We start from the raw sequence: 17,023 nt of genomic DNA, 5'->3' as shown, positions 1-17,023 counted from the left end.
AATGTGCTGCCTCTAATGTGTAAAAAATAATAGGTGATTCTAAATTCATATGGAAAGGAAAGCTGTTTATTCCTAGTAGACCTTATCCAATAAGCACAGGGTGCAGAACGCTAGCCTATTGCTGGGCACAGACACACATATGCACACAGAGACAGCAGTTAACATAACCAGCATGCCCTTGGAGGTGAGAGGAAACCATGAGCTGTGATGTAGGAGCACTAACTGCCACAGCACCATGCCACCAATTCAAATCCAAAATTAAGGTCTTGATTTTGAGGCAAACATTTAATTAATTGTGGTGTAATTTGTAATTTTGCCAAATGTAATACTCTTCCCTTGGGAAAAACCTTACTAAAGCTTAGTCAAGACAGTTTATCAAGCATTATATTCTACTTCATGTCACTGTAAAACTTAGTAAATGAGTCAAAGTAAAGCACTAAATTTCATACCACACTCACAATGTGATATGTCAAAGCAGTTTTACACATAAGCAGTGGATCTGTTTGAAATTTATATTCAGGATATTTGAATGATACATGAGTTCATATTCAGGCGTTTATTGATTTTAAAAAAATTAAAATAGTTGAAAACATCCAACCTCATATTATTTATTCAAAAGTATTTTTCTTGAGTAGTCAAAAGGCAGGAAAATAGAAAGAGGTATTCAGGTAAGATTCTAATCTTTTAGTAATTGAAAAAACAGTAAAAACAGTAACAGAAACAGTCTAGCAACTGCCAAGATGCTGCTTCCTGTAGTAATGGGGGCCTACTGGAGCAATAGTGATTAAACTACCATTTAAAATTCAGAAATAATTCTTTCGATAATATTTAAGCAACTCTAGAAAATACATTAAAGTATTATGAGATGGGGTTGTAAAATCTAATAACATTTGTGTTGTAGTGTTTGGTGGACTAAGAGGCAGGTAAACACAGATCAAAGTTTCTGATTTACTCTGATTAACTTCATGGTAAATCATTAGAATGATAATAAAGAAAAAACATTAGAGCACAGAATATCTACAGAGTAATGGAGAGAAAAGACAAGGAAATTTATTTACAACCAGGGCTGTGCCAGAGACTAAAAAGAATTCACGCCATTTCCCACGTGCCTCAATTTTGACCAAACGCTCAGGTTATTTCCTGGCACCCCTAGTTTGTAAGAATGTTCTTCACATATTTGTTTCTTATTAAAGGTCAATGCTTTGTACGACAGATGATTTGTAAGATATGTAGCCTGATGTTCTGCTTTTCCTTTCTTTAATTTTTCCACAGACTTCCTCTGCCATGGCTCTTATACTCCTTTATCAACAACATGGCCCCCGTGGCAGTCAGCAGCAATGGGCTCTTCTGTGCCATCGTGCTGCTCTTCCTCATGCTGCTGTTTGTCATTGGTTCCATCGCTGCGTGCAAGTGGAAGATGAGCAAGATCCTGGGTTTAATCATGTTCCTGCTCTACTTTGTGTTCCTAGTGGTCAGCGTAATGCTGGAGGACAAAATCCTTGTGTGCCCAATCTCCATCTGAGCTGCCCCACACTTTCCATAGAGTATTTTTCATTTCATAAAGGAAAGAAGGAAGCAGGAGTTTGGGAAGGAAGAGCGGGCTGGATTTAGTGGCTGAACCAAAGCACGGACCGGACTCTCCTGACTTTTTGACATGAACAACACAAGACTTGGCCTAAGGTCCCTATCCTCCTGATAGGTGGGTTCGTTATGTCTGAAATACAAAATTATATTGAACAAAATGAATGACAGAAGAAGAGAAAAAATAACCGAATAGCACTGAATTGTTGCTGTGGTGGATTCAAAGAGAAGATCTTCTCAGCAATTCTGAGGGCAGAACAAAGACTACCATAAACGTTCAGAGGCTTGAACTTTGTCTTTTAAATTCAAATTAATGGTTGGATGAACATGCATTTAACATACACTCTGAATATGCATGTGCTGAAGGCAAGGCATCAGAAAACCGTGAAAAGTGAACATCTGGTGCTATTCTGAAAGGCAAAATCCTTTGTCTGGAAAATGTGTGACTGCTACTGTTCATCTGAACTATTCTACAGACACTTAAGTGAAAAATCACTGCAGAAGAGAAGCTTGGATAAATGAATAAGATGGGGGCTATAACAAATACACGTTCTAGATAATGTTCCAGCCCATGGCGAAAGCTAAGCTAATCATCCCTTTGAACTGTTTATTTAGCAGATTTGTGACACAAGACAAAGTGTTACACACGCAGCTGTAGAAGTAGCTAACTCCAAACTGTCATCAGCTGTTCTAGCGGGCACAGACGTTTCTGAAGTGTTTGAAACTAAAAACTTCCTTTTCTTGCTCATAAATTCAGTGAACAAATACTAAATTTGTCATCTTAAGTGGATGTCAGATCTACTTAGGGTAATGCATATGGTGGTTGTTTGTGTGTGTGAAGGGGGTTCTGATTGAGTCAGGTAGGAGGCAGTAAAATTCATCACGTATAATGTGAAGCCTGCCATCAAAACTGATTATGTTCTTCTAAAGTCAATGCCTATATAACAAACTAAGTTTCCTTAAAGGGTTTATTCATTAATTGTGGTGATCAAGTACTCCTTCACGTTGAGTGTTATATCTGTAACATTTATAAAACATTTAATTTAGTTCATCTTTTCACACTGCTAACGGACAACAAGAGGTCATCTGTAATAAAAACTGCAGTAATTCATTGCTTTTGGAGGATGCAACCATATATAAAAGTTAAAAAAAATGTTTAGATATAACTAACATTTCCTACATTTCTCTTTCAAAAAAGCATGTGTAAAAATTAAATTAATTGCATCTTATACTACAAAGGTGGGTCTGTATATATAGCTTCAGCTTAAAGTATTAGGCAGCCTCTTATACTTCAGTGCAAGGTAATATTCTGGATAGCTTTTAAGGAAATATTGTATTGAAAGCAAAATCAAGATTTACTACTTTTTCAGACTTTCATTCCTGGATCAAAAGTTCAACTGAGAACAAAAGAATGTTTTTTGCTAAAATACTAGCGTGTGATACACTTTTTGTTTTAAGTGTACATTATCCTGTTGAAACCAAGCTTCAGAATGATTTAAATTAGGGGTAATTCCTCAGTGGAGAGCTTTCAGATGTTTTTTTTCCAGTTTGTGTAGATATAAAACTCACTCTAACCTTAAAAAAGCAGTTTGTCAGCCCCTGTTGATGACACATACTCCAACACCTTAAAGCATACATTGCCAAATTGGGGATTTTCAAATAAATACTAAATACTTCAACCAAACAAATGCAAAATACTTCAATGTTAAGACAGAATTGATCAGGACAAAAAAAAATATGAAATAGTCTCTTAAACATTTATGGAGTATATTAATTTAATCTCATCGCAGCATATTAGCTCAGTACTCAGTCTAGATTTTCCATTCTTTTTCTAGTGCTTATCTGTTTTTGTGGGTTTGACGTTAGACCTTTTTTACTTTAAATCCCTTAAGTCCACCTTCATTTAGTCTTTTTCTTCAGGTTTAATCTAACATATTCCGTGAACTTCTGTTGAGAGTATGCAGATATTTTTATGCAGATTGTTACCACAGACATTTTAAATGGCCATCTAAAATTGTGTCATCTATTTTGCCCACTTCAGTGGGATTAGGCCTGTATAAAACAATTTAGGGCAGCATGGTCCAAGCACAACAAAGAAATTACGGCTCCTGTAACTAATTCCCAAAAAAGTCTAAGCAGAAATAACAGGAGATCAATTTCCTGACAAAAACTAAAGCTAGGTTTTGTTTTCAACTAGATTATCCAAAGCAATGCATCCAATTGTATTCAATCTGAAACTTTTGACTAAATGTAAATCAGTGTTTATGATTCAAACAGATACATGCAATCCATTTATATTTATATACACAATCAACAGTATTTCTTTTTCACAGGATAATACAAATCTTAATGGTTAGAATTAAATGTATATAAATTACAAATGTATTTATTTGATCAATGTACTTTACCAATTCTGTACATTGTTATATGCTTATGATTTTTATTCATAATCATATATCAATTTACAGAATTGGTAAAGTACATATTTATTGCCTTCTTTCCTACAAATGAATATTGTCATTAGTATTTGGTTCAACTGACCAATCAGAAACCTTGGTTTGTTTGTGACTCACCAAGCCAATGCAGAATTCAGATTCCATAGTCAAACCATACAGTACATGTTTGAATGGGGGAAGTTTTTATTTTTAAAACATACATTTTTGTTTTTTTATGCCGAAACGACAATACTTGGATAACATCTAATAGCTTGTGTCTGTAACATTTTTTGTGAAACCTAATCCATTTTAGTATTGTTTATTTTTTTTATTTTTGTTTTTACATTACTCTGAGTTTCAAAGTGACATCATGGTGAAATACTTTGCAACGTCTAAGCAGCTTTGTGCAAATATATAACAACAAAATGCAAATATTTGAAAGCTACACTAAGAATTCATCTAATTGCCTGCATTAACAATGCTCTGGATACTCAATTACAAAATAAATTAAGGTTTTAGAGTACACATATATTGCAATTTTCTGATTGATTTTGTAAATAGTAGTGTATAAATATTACATTTTAAACATTTGAAAGCTTCTAAGAATACCAAACCACAGCTGGTTCTTTGTTGAAGTTTTTTTTTAACATTTTAAATTGAAAGGGAAAATCTATGTTTGGAGGTATTTGATTGGTACAGAATATTATTTCTTTCACTCATGTTATTGAAAGCATAAAAGATATTGCAGTCATTTGCAATCCACCAACATAAATCCACTAAAGTTTTTTGTAACGTCATATAATCTGAAATTATAACATCAAAATTTAATCATAGATGTGTCATTGCCGACGTCAATGCTTAAGTTGCTTTCCCAAAAGTAGATTACGACAGTATAATGAGTTGCTCTGTTAATGTGAGCAGATGTAAGAAAAATTACGGTTTTTCTGTCATCAAGAGCATGCGTCACTTTAGGAAGTCAAGAATATAGTGTTTGTTGCAAGACTATTAACCTTTAGTATTGTACAAGTTGCTTCATAGTGTAATTTAAGTCACAAATGTACAGTTAACACTCCAGTGGTAAAATAGATTAGTATATTGCCTCTGGACTCGCATCATTAAGATAGGATAAATAGACCTCACAGCTGAATACCTATATAATATTCATTGTTTAGTTATAGAATCTAGTCTATGTCACACGAGTGATGCAAACTAATGTTATTCACAGATTTGCACAGCTGATGTGTATTAAAAGTGTATTATTCCTTCCTTATCTAATACGTGTGTATTTACAGCATTGAAATTTGCAGGTCATTTAGAGGCCATCATGGACATTTGTAATTAATGCATCAAGAGGGCTCAGTAGTAGGCTTTGTTTCTGAATTAAAAGTGCACATTAAGCGAGTTGGTTTTCACCCTCGATAACTAACATGTAAGAAGAGAATAAAATTCACAGAAGCATGGATATATATACAATATAACGTGGATGTTGAATTAATGCATTACAACTGTGAAATACTTAGCACCATGTTACTTTGTACATAGGCTATTGAAATTACATGGGATGATACATGTTTTTCCTAAAACATGATCTTGCACTGTTATTGTGTATGTGTAAGATTTCTTTTCAATGACATATATATAATATATATAACCATATAATATATACTCTTGTTTACTTGAATCTATTAAATGGTATTTATGTAAAAATGCATAAAATATGTATTAAAATATTATGGAAATAAAGTACTCCATGAAATGATATAATTAACATTTGGTTTCAATTTATTGATTCTTCCATAATATATAATAAACAGAGATGGAGGGTTTGGAAAAATTATAATACATAATTCACTGAATTCCTGAGTTACTAATTTTAGTTAGATAATAGAAATTATTATAAAAGAAAAATAGTTTATTTTTACTGACATTTTATAGCAAATCTATTTTGCTGGTTCGGAGGAAGTGCATCGATGCCTTCAGTCTAGTACGGGTTTTATTCCAGCGCCAGGGGTGCCCATTCCTCGGTTGTACCTCTAACACCGGGGATCCAAACCCTTCATCTCTGTTCCTCAAGATTTAGTCCTTATAACCTGGTCCTGAAGATCCAATTACATGTTATATGATATTATTATTGGCTTTATTACATGCTTTTTCACTAATTGAAGATACCTTTAAATGATTATTGATCCAAAGGATTCACTTAGGAATTCATCCTGGTTAACTGAGGTAGGTGTGTTACCCACAGGAAAGATGTCTTTCTGCACCGCCTCAGAATGGGTGACTGGTAAAGGCAATCTTGACATATCGTCAGCATTTCTCTGCAGAGCTGATTTTGTATACTTTCTTTCATAGGTGTATGCAGAGAGATGTCCCATGCCGCTCGCAGCCATGGAGGGAATGCATATTGTATGTGAACTCCAGATATTGACCTCAGGCGGCACTAACCAGTGAGAAGTGTGAACTTCTGTCCAAACATGAACCAGTGGAATTTCCAGTGCAACACGTTTAATCTGGGCATGGTTTTTCTTGGGTACACTGAAGGTTCATGATGCAAAAGCAATGGGTTTCTCTTCTCCTGAAGGCATAATGTGCGATACCTCTGTTCTTACAACATAAGGAGAGGCATCATATGCCATTTGGAGAGGTAAGGATGGGTCAAAAGACCTCTGAATTTAGCAAGGATTCCTTACCTTTGTGAAACGGAGTATTACAAGCCTCTGTCCATTTCCAAGTTTGTAACCACTGAAATGTTCATTTAATGTCTTAAGAGTGCTTGCTAAGTGTGGAATGAGTCTTCCACAATACATTAGTAACCCTAGGAAAGAGAATAGGTGGCTTACTTTTTGAGAAGAAAGAGCTTCTCAGAAATTAGATTCTAAATAGAATCTAAAGATAATCAATAGCACTTAAAGTATAATCAGAAGGTATTCTTGGAGTTCTGTGACCATTTCTACATTTTGTGTTTCAATTACTTATCCACCCTGTTGTGTTTGTGGTCTACACTGACAAATATCAGACAGGTGATCAACAAAATGATCAACTAACGCATCTGGGAATGTATTATTCTGAATATAATTTTAAAATTATAATAAACCCCCAATCCCTGTTGTATCTCCTCAAAGACTAGGATAAAAAGCTAGAAGTATAGGACCAGCTCCTTTTTCCCCCTTGCAGGAGGGCTGTTCAAGCAGATTGACTGCTTGAAATCAACCATCAGGACAGTAGCAAGCATCAACAGAAACAGGAAATAGATCAGCGCCTATCCCAGGAAGGTTGTGAAGGGTGTAAACCAGAACTGACCAGCTGGCCACAACATAGAGATAAAGCTTGTCCTGATAGTCTGAGAAAGAGCCAGTGGGAGAGTCCACAGAGGAGAGAAATAGAAACACTTACAGACCTGACTTTACTGGCATTACTTGTGTTGTCTACTAGAGTTAAGACAGTTCAGGTCTGACCCTGAAGGCTGTGGGATCGGCCAATTACAGTACTTTATCAACATACAAAATATCCATTGAATAAAGTCGGATCAAGATTTTCAATCTTTGCTGGACTGGGGCTGGTTCTAGAAGAAGCGGTCCAGGCCCATAATGAATCCTTCAGTGAAGTTTATGAACTCATTATATAAGAAACAGCTGAGGGAAAGAGAGATGTCAGCAGCAGTAAACGAACATGAACATGATCAAGATTGTTGTGAGATACAGATACAGGCAAAAATACAGATAATAAAATAACACATACACAATCAGAGGTCTGAGCATTATCCTGAAGATATGAGCATAACACCATTAGCAACATTTTTGTTGTTGTTATAGTGTTACCATTTTGGTTCATGTTTACATGGAACCTTTGGAAACAAAGAATGAGCAGGCTGTAATGTGTAAGCAGTTCCCAGCAGCACTGGCTTTTGGATTTCCTCAATGTGGACTTTTCCAGGACCATTCTTTGTTCTCCAGTCTAGATTTGAGAGATTGTTGGGATATCGACTGTTTATTTGATATTCCACAGGTTTCCATGTAGGAATGGTTGTCTTGTAAATAAACGGGAACATTTATTAAAGGAATCTCAATACAACGTGTACACCATTCTCCATGCACTGAGGTAAGGGAGGTTCTGCCCAGTACTCACCTTTAGACTTCTCCTTGAGTGATTTGAGTTCCTGCGCTTCTCGACTGCAAACAACACAACATATGGTTACCACATTGTAAGCACAACACCTTCACACCCTTAAAACAGCAGTCATATACCATTAACATTTAGTAGACTGCTAAAATGCATGGCTTGGTGGTGCAGTGGTTTACTATTCCTGCCTTGTAGCTCTGGAGCCCTGGGTTCAATTCCAGACCTGGGTAGCTATCAGTATGGAGTTCCCTCCATATCTGCATGGATTTCCTCCGGGTGCTCCAGTGTCTACCACCAGTCCAAAGATGTACTGGCTCTGGTTCCCCTGCAACCCTGCAATGGAAGAAGTGGTTAGAAAATGGATGGCTCACTAATGCATAGCATCATCACATCTCATTAGCACAGCACCAACATGCAATTATCACATGGGAACACTAAGGCACAGCATCATCACACTAGACATCTTGAATAGAACTGGAAATTATCATCTTGAGGGCTGGTTTTCATAACATACTGGCTTTGTTTTAGCACTTCCCCTTTGCTGGTAGGATGAGGACAATGACCACTCCTCATAACCACCTCTATAAGATATCTATTTGTGTTCTGTGCCAGTCCAAAATGTACATACTTAATACCGACACATGGGGGCACTTTCTACATGCTTTATGCTGTTATCTGGGAATAGTTCCTTGATTTCTGTGAAATGTGCAGAGAAAATTAAATTACCACTTCACTTTTCAACTCCTCATTTTATATACAGTATAAAGAAGATTCATACAAGAATATTGCAATCTACAATCCTACAGGTAGGTGAAACTGTAAAAAGATATTACATTGGTGGTGGTGGAGGGGAGTCCCCATTACCTATAAAGCGCTTTGAGTGAAGTGTCCAGAAAAGCGCTATATAAGTGTAAGCAATTATTATTATTATTAATAATAATAATAATAATAATAAGAAGAAGAAGAAGAAGAAGAAGAAGAAGAAGAAGAAGAAGAAGAAGAAGAAGAAGAAGAATACTGAAAATGAAATACTGAAAAAACTTAAAAGAACTTAACTTAACTTAAAAGATAAATTTTCAACATCACTCTTACAGGTGAATGACATTTGACATGAATTATCTGCATCCCACAATGTGCAGATTGTATCATACAGGCATACCTGTTCTTCCAGTAGTCATTGTGCTCCTAAAAAAAGTGCAAAAATATGTTGCTCTATCTAGAAGACACTCAATAATATATTTTTTCATCCTCTAAAATTAACTTTAAAATCAGGTCTATCAGTGAAAAGCAATTTCACTATTTGCAAGAAACACCCTGAATTTTTTACATCTCATTCAGCACCTTTTTTACAGTATAGTGTCCTGATCACTATATTGGGGCACTAGGACCCACACCGAGTGCTGGATGAGCGCCCCCCCCACTGGCCTCTCTAATACCTCTCCCATGCAGCCACTGGCCAGATTTACACTAGGTTACCTGTTGTGAGTTGCAGGGTGATATGGCTGCTAGCATTACATAGACTGAATAACATACATGAAAGACGTATTAAACACGTAAGTCCAGAACGTGTACTTAAAAGATTTTTTTTTTAATTACTGCTAAGTCTACTCTAGTAATTCGTCTAAATCCTCTTAAGCTTTACACAAATTATACAACTGAGAACTACAAATCCCACAATTCCCTGCTGACACAGGAAGTCTGTGGCAGTGGTGTATGTAGTGGCTTCTTGTAAACATGGAGCATCCTGAAGTTACATTTAGTTTGGCATATGTTGTGTTTGTAGTTTGCTTTGTCTTAACTCCAAATGAATTCCGATCGGCGGGAGTAACAGTACAAAACATTTTTTCGGGGTGGCTTGGGAGCGAAGATCTAGGGTTCGTTCAATATCACATTAGGAGAACTAGTGTTACAATCCTAGTTCATTCCGTGTTGCCACTTGGTAAGTGAAATTTGGATATTTGCTAATAGAAAAACATCACAAATTGGAAACCTTAGTTGGCTTTTTATTTGTTTAAATTTTAACTAGACAGTTGAGAAACAGAGAAAATTTATATTTGCTACGAAATGAAAGATCAAAGAATGAGCTTTTAAGGAAAAATAATCTCCATTTTAATTACCTCATCTTGTCTGTTAGTTTTTCGCGGTTTTTATTTAATTGTATCACTTTAAATCTACGAACTGTAATTTACGCATTAGCTTCTACCAGAATGAAACAAGACTCGGGAAAAGTTTTGAAAATGTCATCAAAAACTAAATCGCATCTCTGAATACTGAGAAAGCCGTGAAACACGACTTCTTAAATCTGAAACTGAAACGTCCCATATATTTGCATCAGAGCATACAGCTCCAGAATAGGTAGTGTGTAGGGAAAACAGCTTTTGACCGTCTCTCTTAACTGAGCTCGTACAGGGTTGAGGCCCTGGCGCAGAACATACTTCTTTCCGAGTTCCATCAGGTGAAAGCGCTGGCACTCTGCAATTCATCCATATTTAATAGTGAAAGCGCTTAAAATGAATCACTCTCCACTGAAATGTGTAATCTCCGAACGTTGTTTTATAATGGCCACGTAGTTTTGCTTTAAATATAAATATTTAATGTTTGTTCAATACAATTAATAGGAAAACATGGACGTGAAGTCATACACTATTTTCCCCCCCTAGGTTATTACTTAGGAATGTGCTTGGCAGCGGCGGACAAGAATCTGTGGCGAGTTCACCAGGCGAGCGATGAGTGGAGGATCTACTTCGCCGCCGCAGTATCCCTGCCGGTGATAAGCGGCATGCTCGTGTTTTACTGGTCAAGAAATCGGTGGGGCAAACACCCAATATCCAAGACTCTGGCCGCCCACGCCCTGCCTCAGTCCAGCTGGAGGGCTGTGGCTTCCTCTATCAACACGGAGTTCCGCCGCATAGACAAGTTTGCGACCGGCGATCCGGGAGCCAGGGTGATCGTCACTGACACCTGGGTGATGAAGGTCACAACCTATCGCGTCCACATTGCCCTACAACAAGACATCCACCTGACAGTCACTGAGTCCAAGCAACACGAGCTGTCCCCAGACTCCAACACACCAGTGCAGATGCTCACCATCTCTGTGGCTAGTGTGAATCCCCGTGTGAAGCCCTTTGATATCAGGTGACAGTCTAGTCTCTATATAGGGCCTTTCATCGCAGCAATCACAGAATACTTTGAAGAAGTATTAAGAATTTACTTTAATTTAGTAAAGGCTATGTATTTAAAGTAAAGGAAAAAAATTAGGTCTTAGATGAGGTTTTAAACAGCCACTGATCTAGTTATCTAGTACATAGAGACAGGGCACATAGAGTCAGGGTATTTCGCAAACGTGGGAGTGTAAGAATAAAAAGTTCTGACTCACATGATGTACTGTTACACAGATTTATAGTGTCTGTAAAAGTATTCTTTGTGATTCGGTCTCTGATCTTTCATGATGTTTTCAAGGACGTCTTGTTTAGAATCTACATCATTTACTTAAATGCTGCTAAACCTAAAAAACTGCATTTTAGCAAGGGGGTTGTCTGACAACCCTTTGGGTATGTCATAACGGGATCTTTGAAATAAGCAAGTCCAGACCAATTAACACGCAGCCAAAAGGTTCAAAAACACCAGTGCTCTTTAATTCTAGTGAAGGGCATAAAAAATTGGACACCAGGGCTGAAGGAAAATTGGGTTCTATTTGAACTTGAGGGTTTTCAGTGGTTTTATTCCAGTTGGGTCATTCCATGACGGACTAGAACACTTGCAGTGCAGCACAGTCTCCAGTTTTAATTCAACCTGTTAAATATGGTGTTTTCTTTTGGAAACATCCAAGACAAAAAGTGCAGAGCGTACTTTGTAGTCATCTGCTTAATGAGGCCTGCCATGAGCACAGACTGTGACATTGACATGAGCACTGGCTCAGAAAAGGAGTGGTGTCAGTGTGTGGGCAGAAGGGGACAAATACAGGTTAATTCCGTGGTGAAAAGTAAATATACTGTAGTCAAATACACTATCGAGTACGTAGCTGCGTCAGCACGCGTAGGCTGCGTAGCAACAGGTGAAGGTTCATTCCATGCTGAAAGGAAAAGAAAAGAACCGCAGTGTTTTCGGCTGTGCAGCCTTCTTCAGGTGTGGGGGAGAGAGAGAAAGTAGCACTTTGCTTCTCTCCCCCAAGGATAGCAAAGACAGATTAGATAGAGATAGATCAGCAAGGAGCAAAATAGCTTAATTATAACATGCACTGTCAGTTGTGTTTATATGCAATAGGTCCCCTTCTTTTGTTTATACTTTTTATTGTACAGCTCTTTGAGATCTTGTTAAATGTATTTAATAAGATAATCTATTTGATAGAGTATTAGTATTTGTATAGACCCTGCCAGATTCCAAGGACACAGTGGACATCCATGGATACATTTAAGTATTTCAATCGGAGAGGAAGTTGAAACTCCTGCTTTAACTTAGACATTTGTACTGGTTATTTGTGAAAAGCTTCTACATTTTGTTTTGTTTTTTTCTAGATCTTGGAGCAATTATTTTTTATTGGAATTTTAGGGGGATAAAATTGAAATGGCTGTTTCTGCTTCAGCAGTTTATATTATTTGTTGAAAGAGCGGAAATGTACTTTTCCACATACCATTGATTATTTCGAGATCCCCGCAACATGTGCTGGATTGTGGCTTTCAAGGACATGAATCGACATATAGAACTGACAGTCCCAGCTGGGGAAAGAGTTGAAATCGTGATTTCATTCTAACCTGAATGAGCAATGTTTGTATTTCATATTTTTAGTCATTGATTTAATTTTCCAGGTTGAATTCTGCAGAGTACGGTGAGTTGAGGGAAAAGCTTCACGCTCCTATTCGTAATGCAGCCAATGTTGTGATCCACCAGACCCTCAGTGACCTCTTTCTGGAGACATTTAAATCCCACGTGGAAGTGAACGAAAGCTACTCGCTTCCCAGTAACCAGGTAAGACGCTGCAGGGCACAGACTCTGCTGGCTTTTTATTTTGCCTGGTCAATTGAAAGCTCTGGTTGTTTTTTTTCTTTAATTATCTTAAATTTGTTGTTCTTTGTATTACACCTGTGATATTTCAAGACAGTGTGTAATACTGTTTTATTAGTACCACACAGTGCACAAAATGTTCCACGAGAATTAGAAATGATTCATATACAGTAAATACATCTGATTATTTAATAAGTTAGTGTGTTAGTATGTTGCAAACTCCATCTTTGCTTATCCAGATAGAAAGAAACAACAAAATTCTATCCCACAAATATCCAGTAGGTGGTGATAAACTGTCAGTACAGCGGTCATTTTCTTAACTAATTAAACTCCAAAAGATTAACTTCATCAGAGAATGTGTTTGCACTCTGAAGACCTGTGTCATATTCATATCTGATTACTTTACATGAATTTTGTATTTCTTTTTATAGTTTTGTAAGAACATACTGAAATTTGTAGTGTAAAAAGATTAAAACATTCATGTTACAGCAGTGTGTTGAGAAGAAATCACGATTAGTGAACTGTCTGCAGTACATGAAACTCCACTGTATCTGGCATCATCTTAGTGTGCTTTGTCAACAGTCCTAAGATTTTCAAGGAAATGTTAATTCACAATTTTATGTCTTTCTTAAATGAATTAATATTTGTTTTATGGTTTACGTCTTGCATGTTACGTTTACCTGGCATGACAAATATTTGTGTTGACACTCTCCTAGATAAAATATCTGTCTACAGATTGATAACACGTGATACACAGCTCTGCCCTTTGAGATTTTTTACGGTTGTATCAGAGTTACCCCATCTGGGACTTAATGCAGTATCTGGTCATTTCCTTTGACAGGATCTAGATCCATGTATTGGTTGCATGCAGGTAACAGCCAACATGAAACTGGTGAAACTGTGCCAAGACAACAGTGATGGGGCGTGCCAGCAGTGCTACTGTCGACCTATGTGGTGTTTAACATGTCTGGGCAAGTGGTTTGCCAGTCGCCAGGACCAGCAGCACCCAGAGACCTGGCTCTCCAGCAGAGTGCCCTGTCCCACCTGCAGGGCCAGGTTCTGTATCCTGGACTGTTGTGTAGTGCGGTAAAGAAAAACACCTCTGTTCCACTTCTGGAACCACTTCTGGTAATTCGTAGCATCACAATGCTCTTCAAACTACATTTGAGGGCTAAGAGGAATTCATATCAAATTCCCCCTTTCCTTGTACTGTACCTTATCGTCTTCCATTCTACTGAAATCTCACCTGAGAGGTTTCACTTCATAAGGAAATATATTGCCTTCACTTCACAGCTAGAACTAATCATTTATATAATGGTAGAATATGTAAGTATACAAATAAGAAAACAAACAAAACAATCCTGTAAAATTAGAAAGGAAGAATAATAGTCCTATTCCTGTAGAAAAATGTGACCATGTCCTTTTGTTCTCCATATTCCCTATTTTTAAATTCCAGAACTTACTACAGAATTTACTTTCTTGGCTCCTAATGTAACCCCTGAAATGGTACATGAAGTCACTTCATATTTACATGCAGACAATATTCTGAAATCTGTGTTTACATGATAGTAGAAATAGCTATTCCAAATATGTCCAGATTTACATGGTTTATTTCATATTAGAAAGATGAATTCACAAATATGCACATCAATAGAAACATCTTGCAAAAAATCTGTTGTGAAACTTTTAAAATATGCACCTCTGGATACAGTATATGTTAAGTCTCTTAATGTAATGCTTTGCATTCTACTTCATTGACAAAACTAGTTATTGGGGAATTACCCCATATTTTGGTGACCCTAATGCATTGAAGTTCCAGTATTTCCATTATATTTTGTTTTGTTTGGTAAAAATACTGGTATTGTAAATAAGGTATCTAGAAGGTCTAGTATTTCAGTAGTTTCCTGAATACAAAGGTGTTATCCATTATCACATATTCAGTAAAAGTTTCTCACAAAACATCTGGATTTATTTGTAATACCTTGTTTACATGGCATGGAATAGCTACTCACAATTAAAGTGGAGTCCAGGTTGCATGTAAATGTATAGTAGCTGACTGAATGACTATTCAACTTCTCTGATTAGGAAAGCTAGTTCTATTTCCATAACACATCATGGTCATTGTGACTGCATGAAATCATTTTGACTGTTATTCTAAACTGTGCCAGTTCTCTTTTTCCTGATTGTTTAGCACCTTAATCAGAGGAGTGTCCATTAATTGCATCTTTAAAGAATTCAAAAACCTATTTGTGTGGCAAGTGAAAGGAAAGAAATTTCAGTTCTGTATCGGTTCTAATTAACTGAAAAGTTCATTGTAATAATATGTTTTTCTTCCCATAACTGGAATACACAAGCACTAAGTTTCATAAGAGAACTGATACAAATTGAAGCCCCTCGTCTGCAAATCATGTGAGAACCTTTCACAGCAGCTTTTTAACTCCTCAAAGTGAAAATAATCTGCATAGACAAGGATTTGAGTCCTCTAATTACCTCTGCTGGTCACCAGCGAAACATCTGTACTCTAAAATAGCCACTTCTGTGTCAGAAGCAATGGTGTTAATGAGGTATGCAATAAATTTCTTAATAGCACATCACTGGTCACCGATTCTGAAAATGAATGCTAATAAAGGAATTTTTACAAATGTTGTCAGCATGTAATCTATGTTTTTTCTATTCAGGTACTGTATGATGCTTTAATTCTTTTCTGTGCTTATATTATAAAAAAACGTATAACATCAGCCAATATCCTTAGTAGCAGGTGTTTCTGCGAATAGATAACAGAATGCATCAGACATGGCATTGCCTGCCCAATAATCATAGTATTGGGACCGTTTCAGATGGTTGACAAATATATTAGCAATATACAGTACATATAATTTTTCTATTTGGAGTAATTTCAAATAGGTTTTTTGTTTTTAATTCATGTTTCTTATAAAACTTGGGCTGTTACCATTTACAGAGTAAGTTCTATGTTAGATATTGCCTTATGCTACAAACATTCCTATACTTCACCACTGTTTTAGTGGGCTACAAGAAATCATGATGATTTTCCATCACCATATTAAAGGTGCAACTACCTATTGAATAATCGACCATATAAATAACTACTATAGCAACGGGTGATGACCCGCGGGCGAGTGCGGGTTAAAAAAAAAAAAAGATTTTAGATCAGGTCGGGCGCGTGCGGGTCAAAAAAAGCCGACCCGCGTATTACTAAAGGCAACCATTGGAAATACTATTGAGGATTCTGTTCCCAAATGTGTTTCCATCTGGATGAATTGAAATGCCATACAACAGAAGAAGTGAAATATGTTTTACGTGCTTTGGTGTGTTATAAAAGCTAATTTTTATAACGCATCAAAAAACATTTCTGATTGACGTTCATAATTTAAATTGATCAATTCCTCTTCATAAATTGCTCTTTTGGTTGAGAATTGACAATCTGAAGTTTCTTAATGTGAATGTGTTTTAAAGTCTTCACAAAAAGATGTGAATATGTTACAAATAGAGGTTTACAAACATATAGATATAGCAAAGGCACAATAATCGATAATTTAAACGTAATTAGAACTTCCCAAAATATAAGAGATATGCCAAGAATGTACCTAAGTAGTTTGATGCCCTTGAGTTCTTTGCTTCCTGACATAGTTCTGGGGAAATAGTAGTAAATCAGAGGCAATCTAGGATAAACAAATGTTTATTAATAATCTTATAAACTAAACACAACATACAACAAACAAATTACCCTATTTACAAACAAGATGTCTCGGAGGCATACGTCCTGACCAACCAGAGAACCTAAACTACTACCCAGTACTGAAAAAAATCTTGTACAGCATCTACCCAGGCCAACAAGAGACATAAAGCTGTGTCATTAATAAAACAGG

General features: G+C 36.6%; 2 protein-coding genes across 8 annotated transcripts in view; both read left to right on the top strand.

Moving 5' to 3' along the window:
• slc24a2a (solute carrier family 24 member 2a) overlaps positions 1-5,780 on the top strand; it is a 97,614-nt gene extending 91,834 nt beyond the window's left edge. For all 7 annotated transcript variants that reach the window (XM_088631117.1, XM_088631136.1, XM_088631147.1 and 4 more), the window contains one exon: positions 1,273-5,780. In XM_088631117.1, coding sequence (XP_088487243.1) covers positions 1,273-1,522 — 250 coding nt within the window. In that variant the 3' untranslated portion in view covers positions 1,523-5,780. The remainder of the gene's footprint in view (positions 1-1,272) is intronic.
• Positions 5,781-9,831: 4,051 nt separating this feature from the next.
• tmem129 (transmembrane protein 129, E3 ubiquitin protein ligase) lies at positions 9,832-15,778 on the top strand. Its single transcript, XM_088631086.1, has 4 exons — positions 9,832-10,074; positions 10,796-11,270; positions 12,941-13,100; positions 13,978-15,778. The coding sequence occupies exons 1-4, from the start codon at positions 9,870-9,872 to the stop codon at positions 14,224-14,226; spliced, it is 1,089 nt and encodes a 362-aa protein (XP_088487212.1). The 5' UTR covers positions 9,832-9,869; the 3' UTR covers positions 14,227-15,778.
• The last annotated feature ends 1,245 nt before the right edge of the window (positions 15,779-17,023 follow it).

This window comes from Lepisosteus platostomus, chromosome 1 (genome assembly GCF_059453375.1).
Source record: "Lepisosteus platostomus isolate fLepPlt1 chromosome 1, fLepPlt1.hap1, whole genome shotgun sequence".
NCBI lineage: Eukaryota > Metazoa > Chordata > Actinopteri > Semionotiformes > Lepisosteidae > Lepisosteus > Lepisosteus platostomus.
The sequence above is the reverse complement of the archived record's forward strand: the minus strand, read 5'-3'. Positions and strand labels throughout refer to the sequence as shown.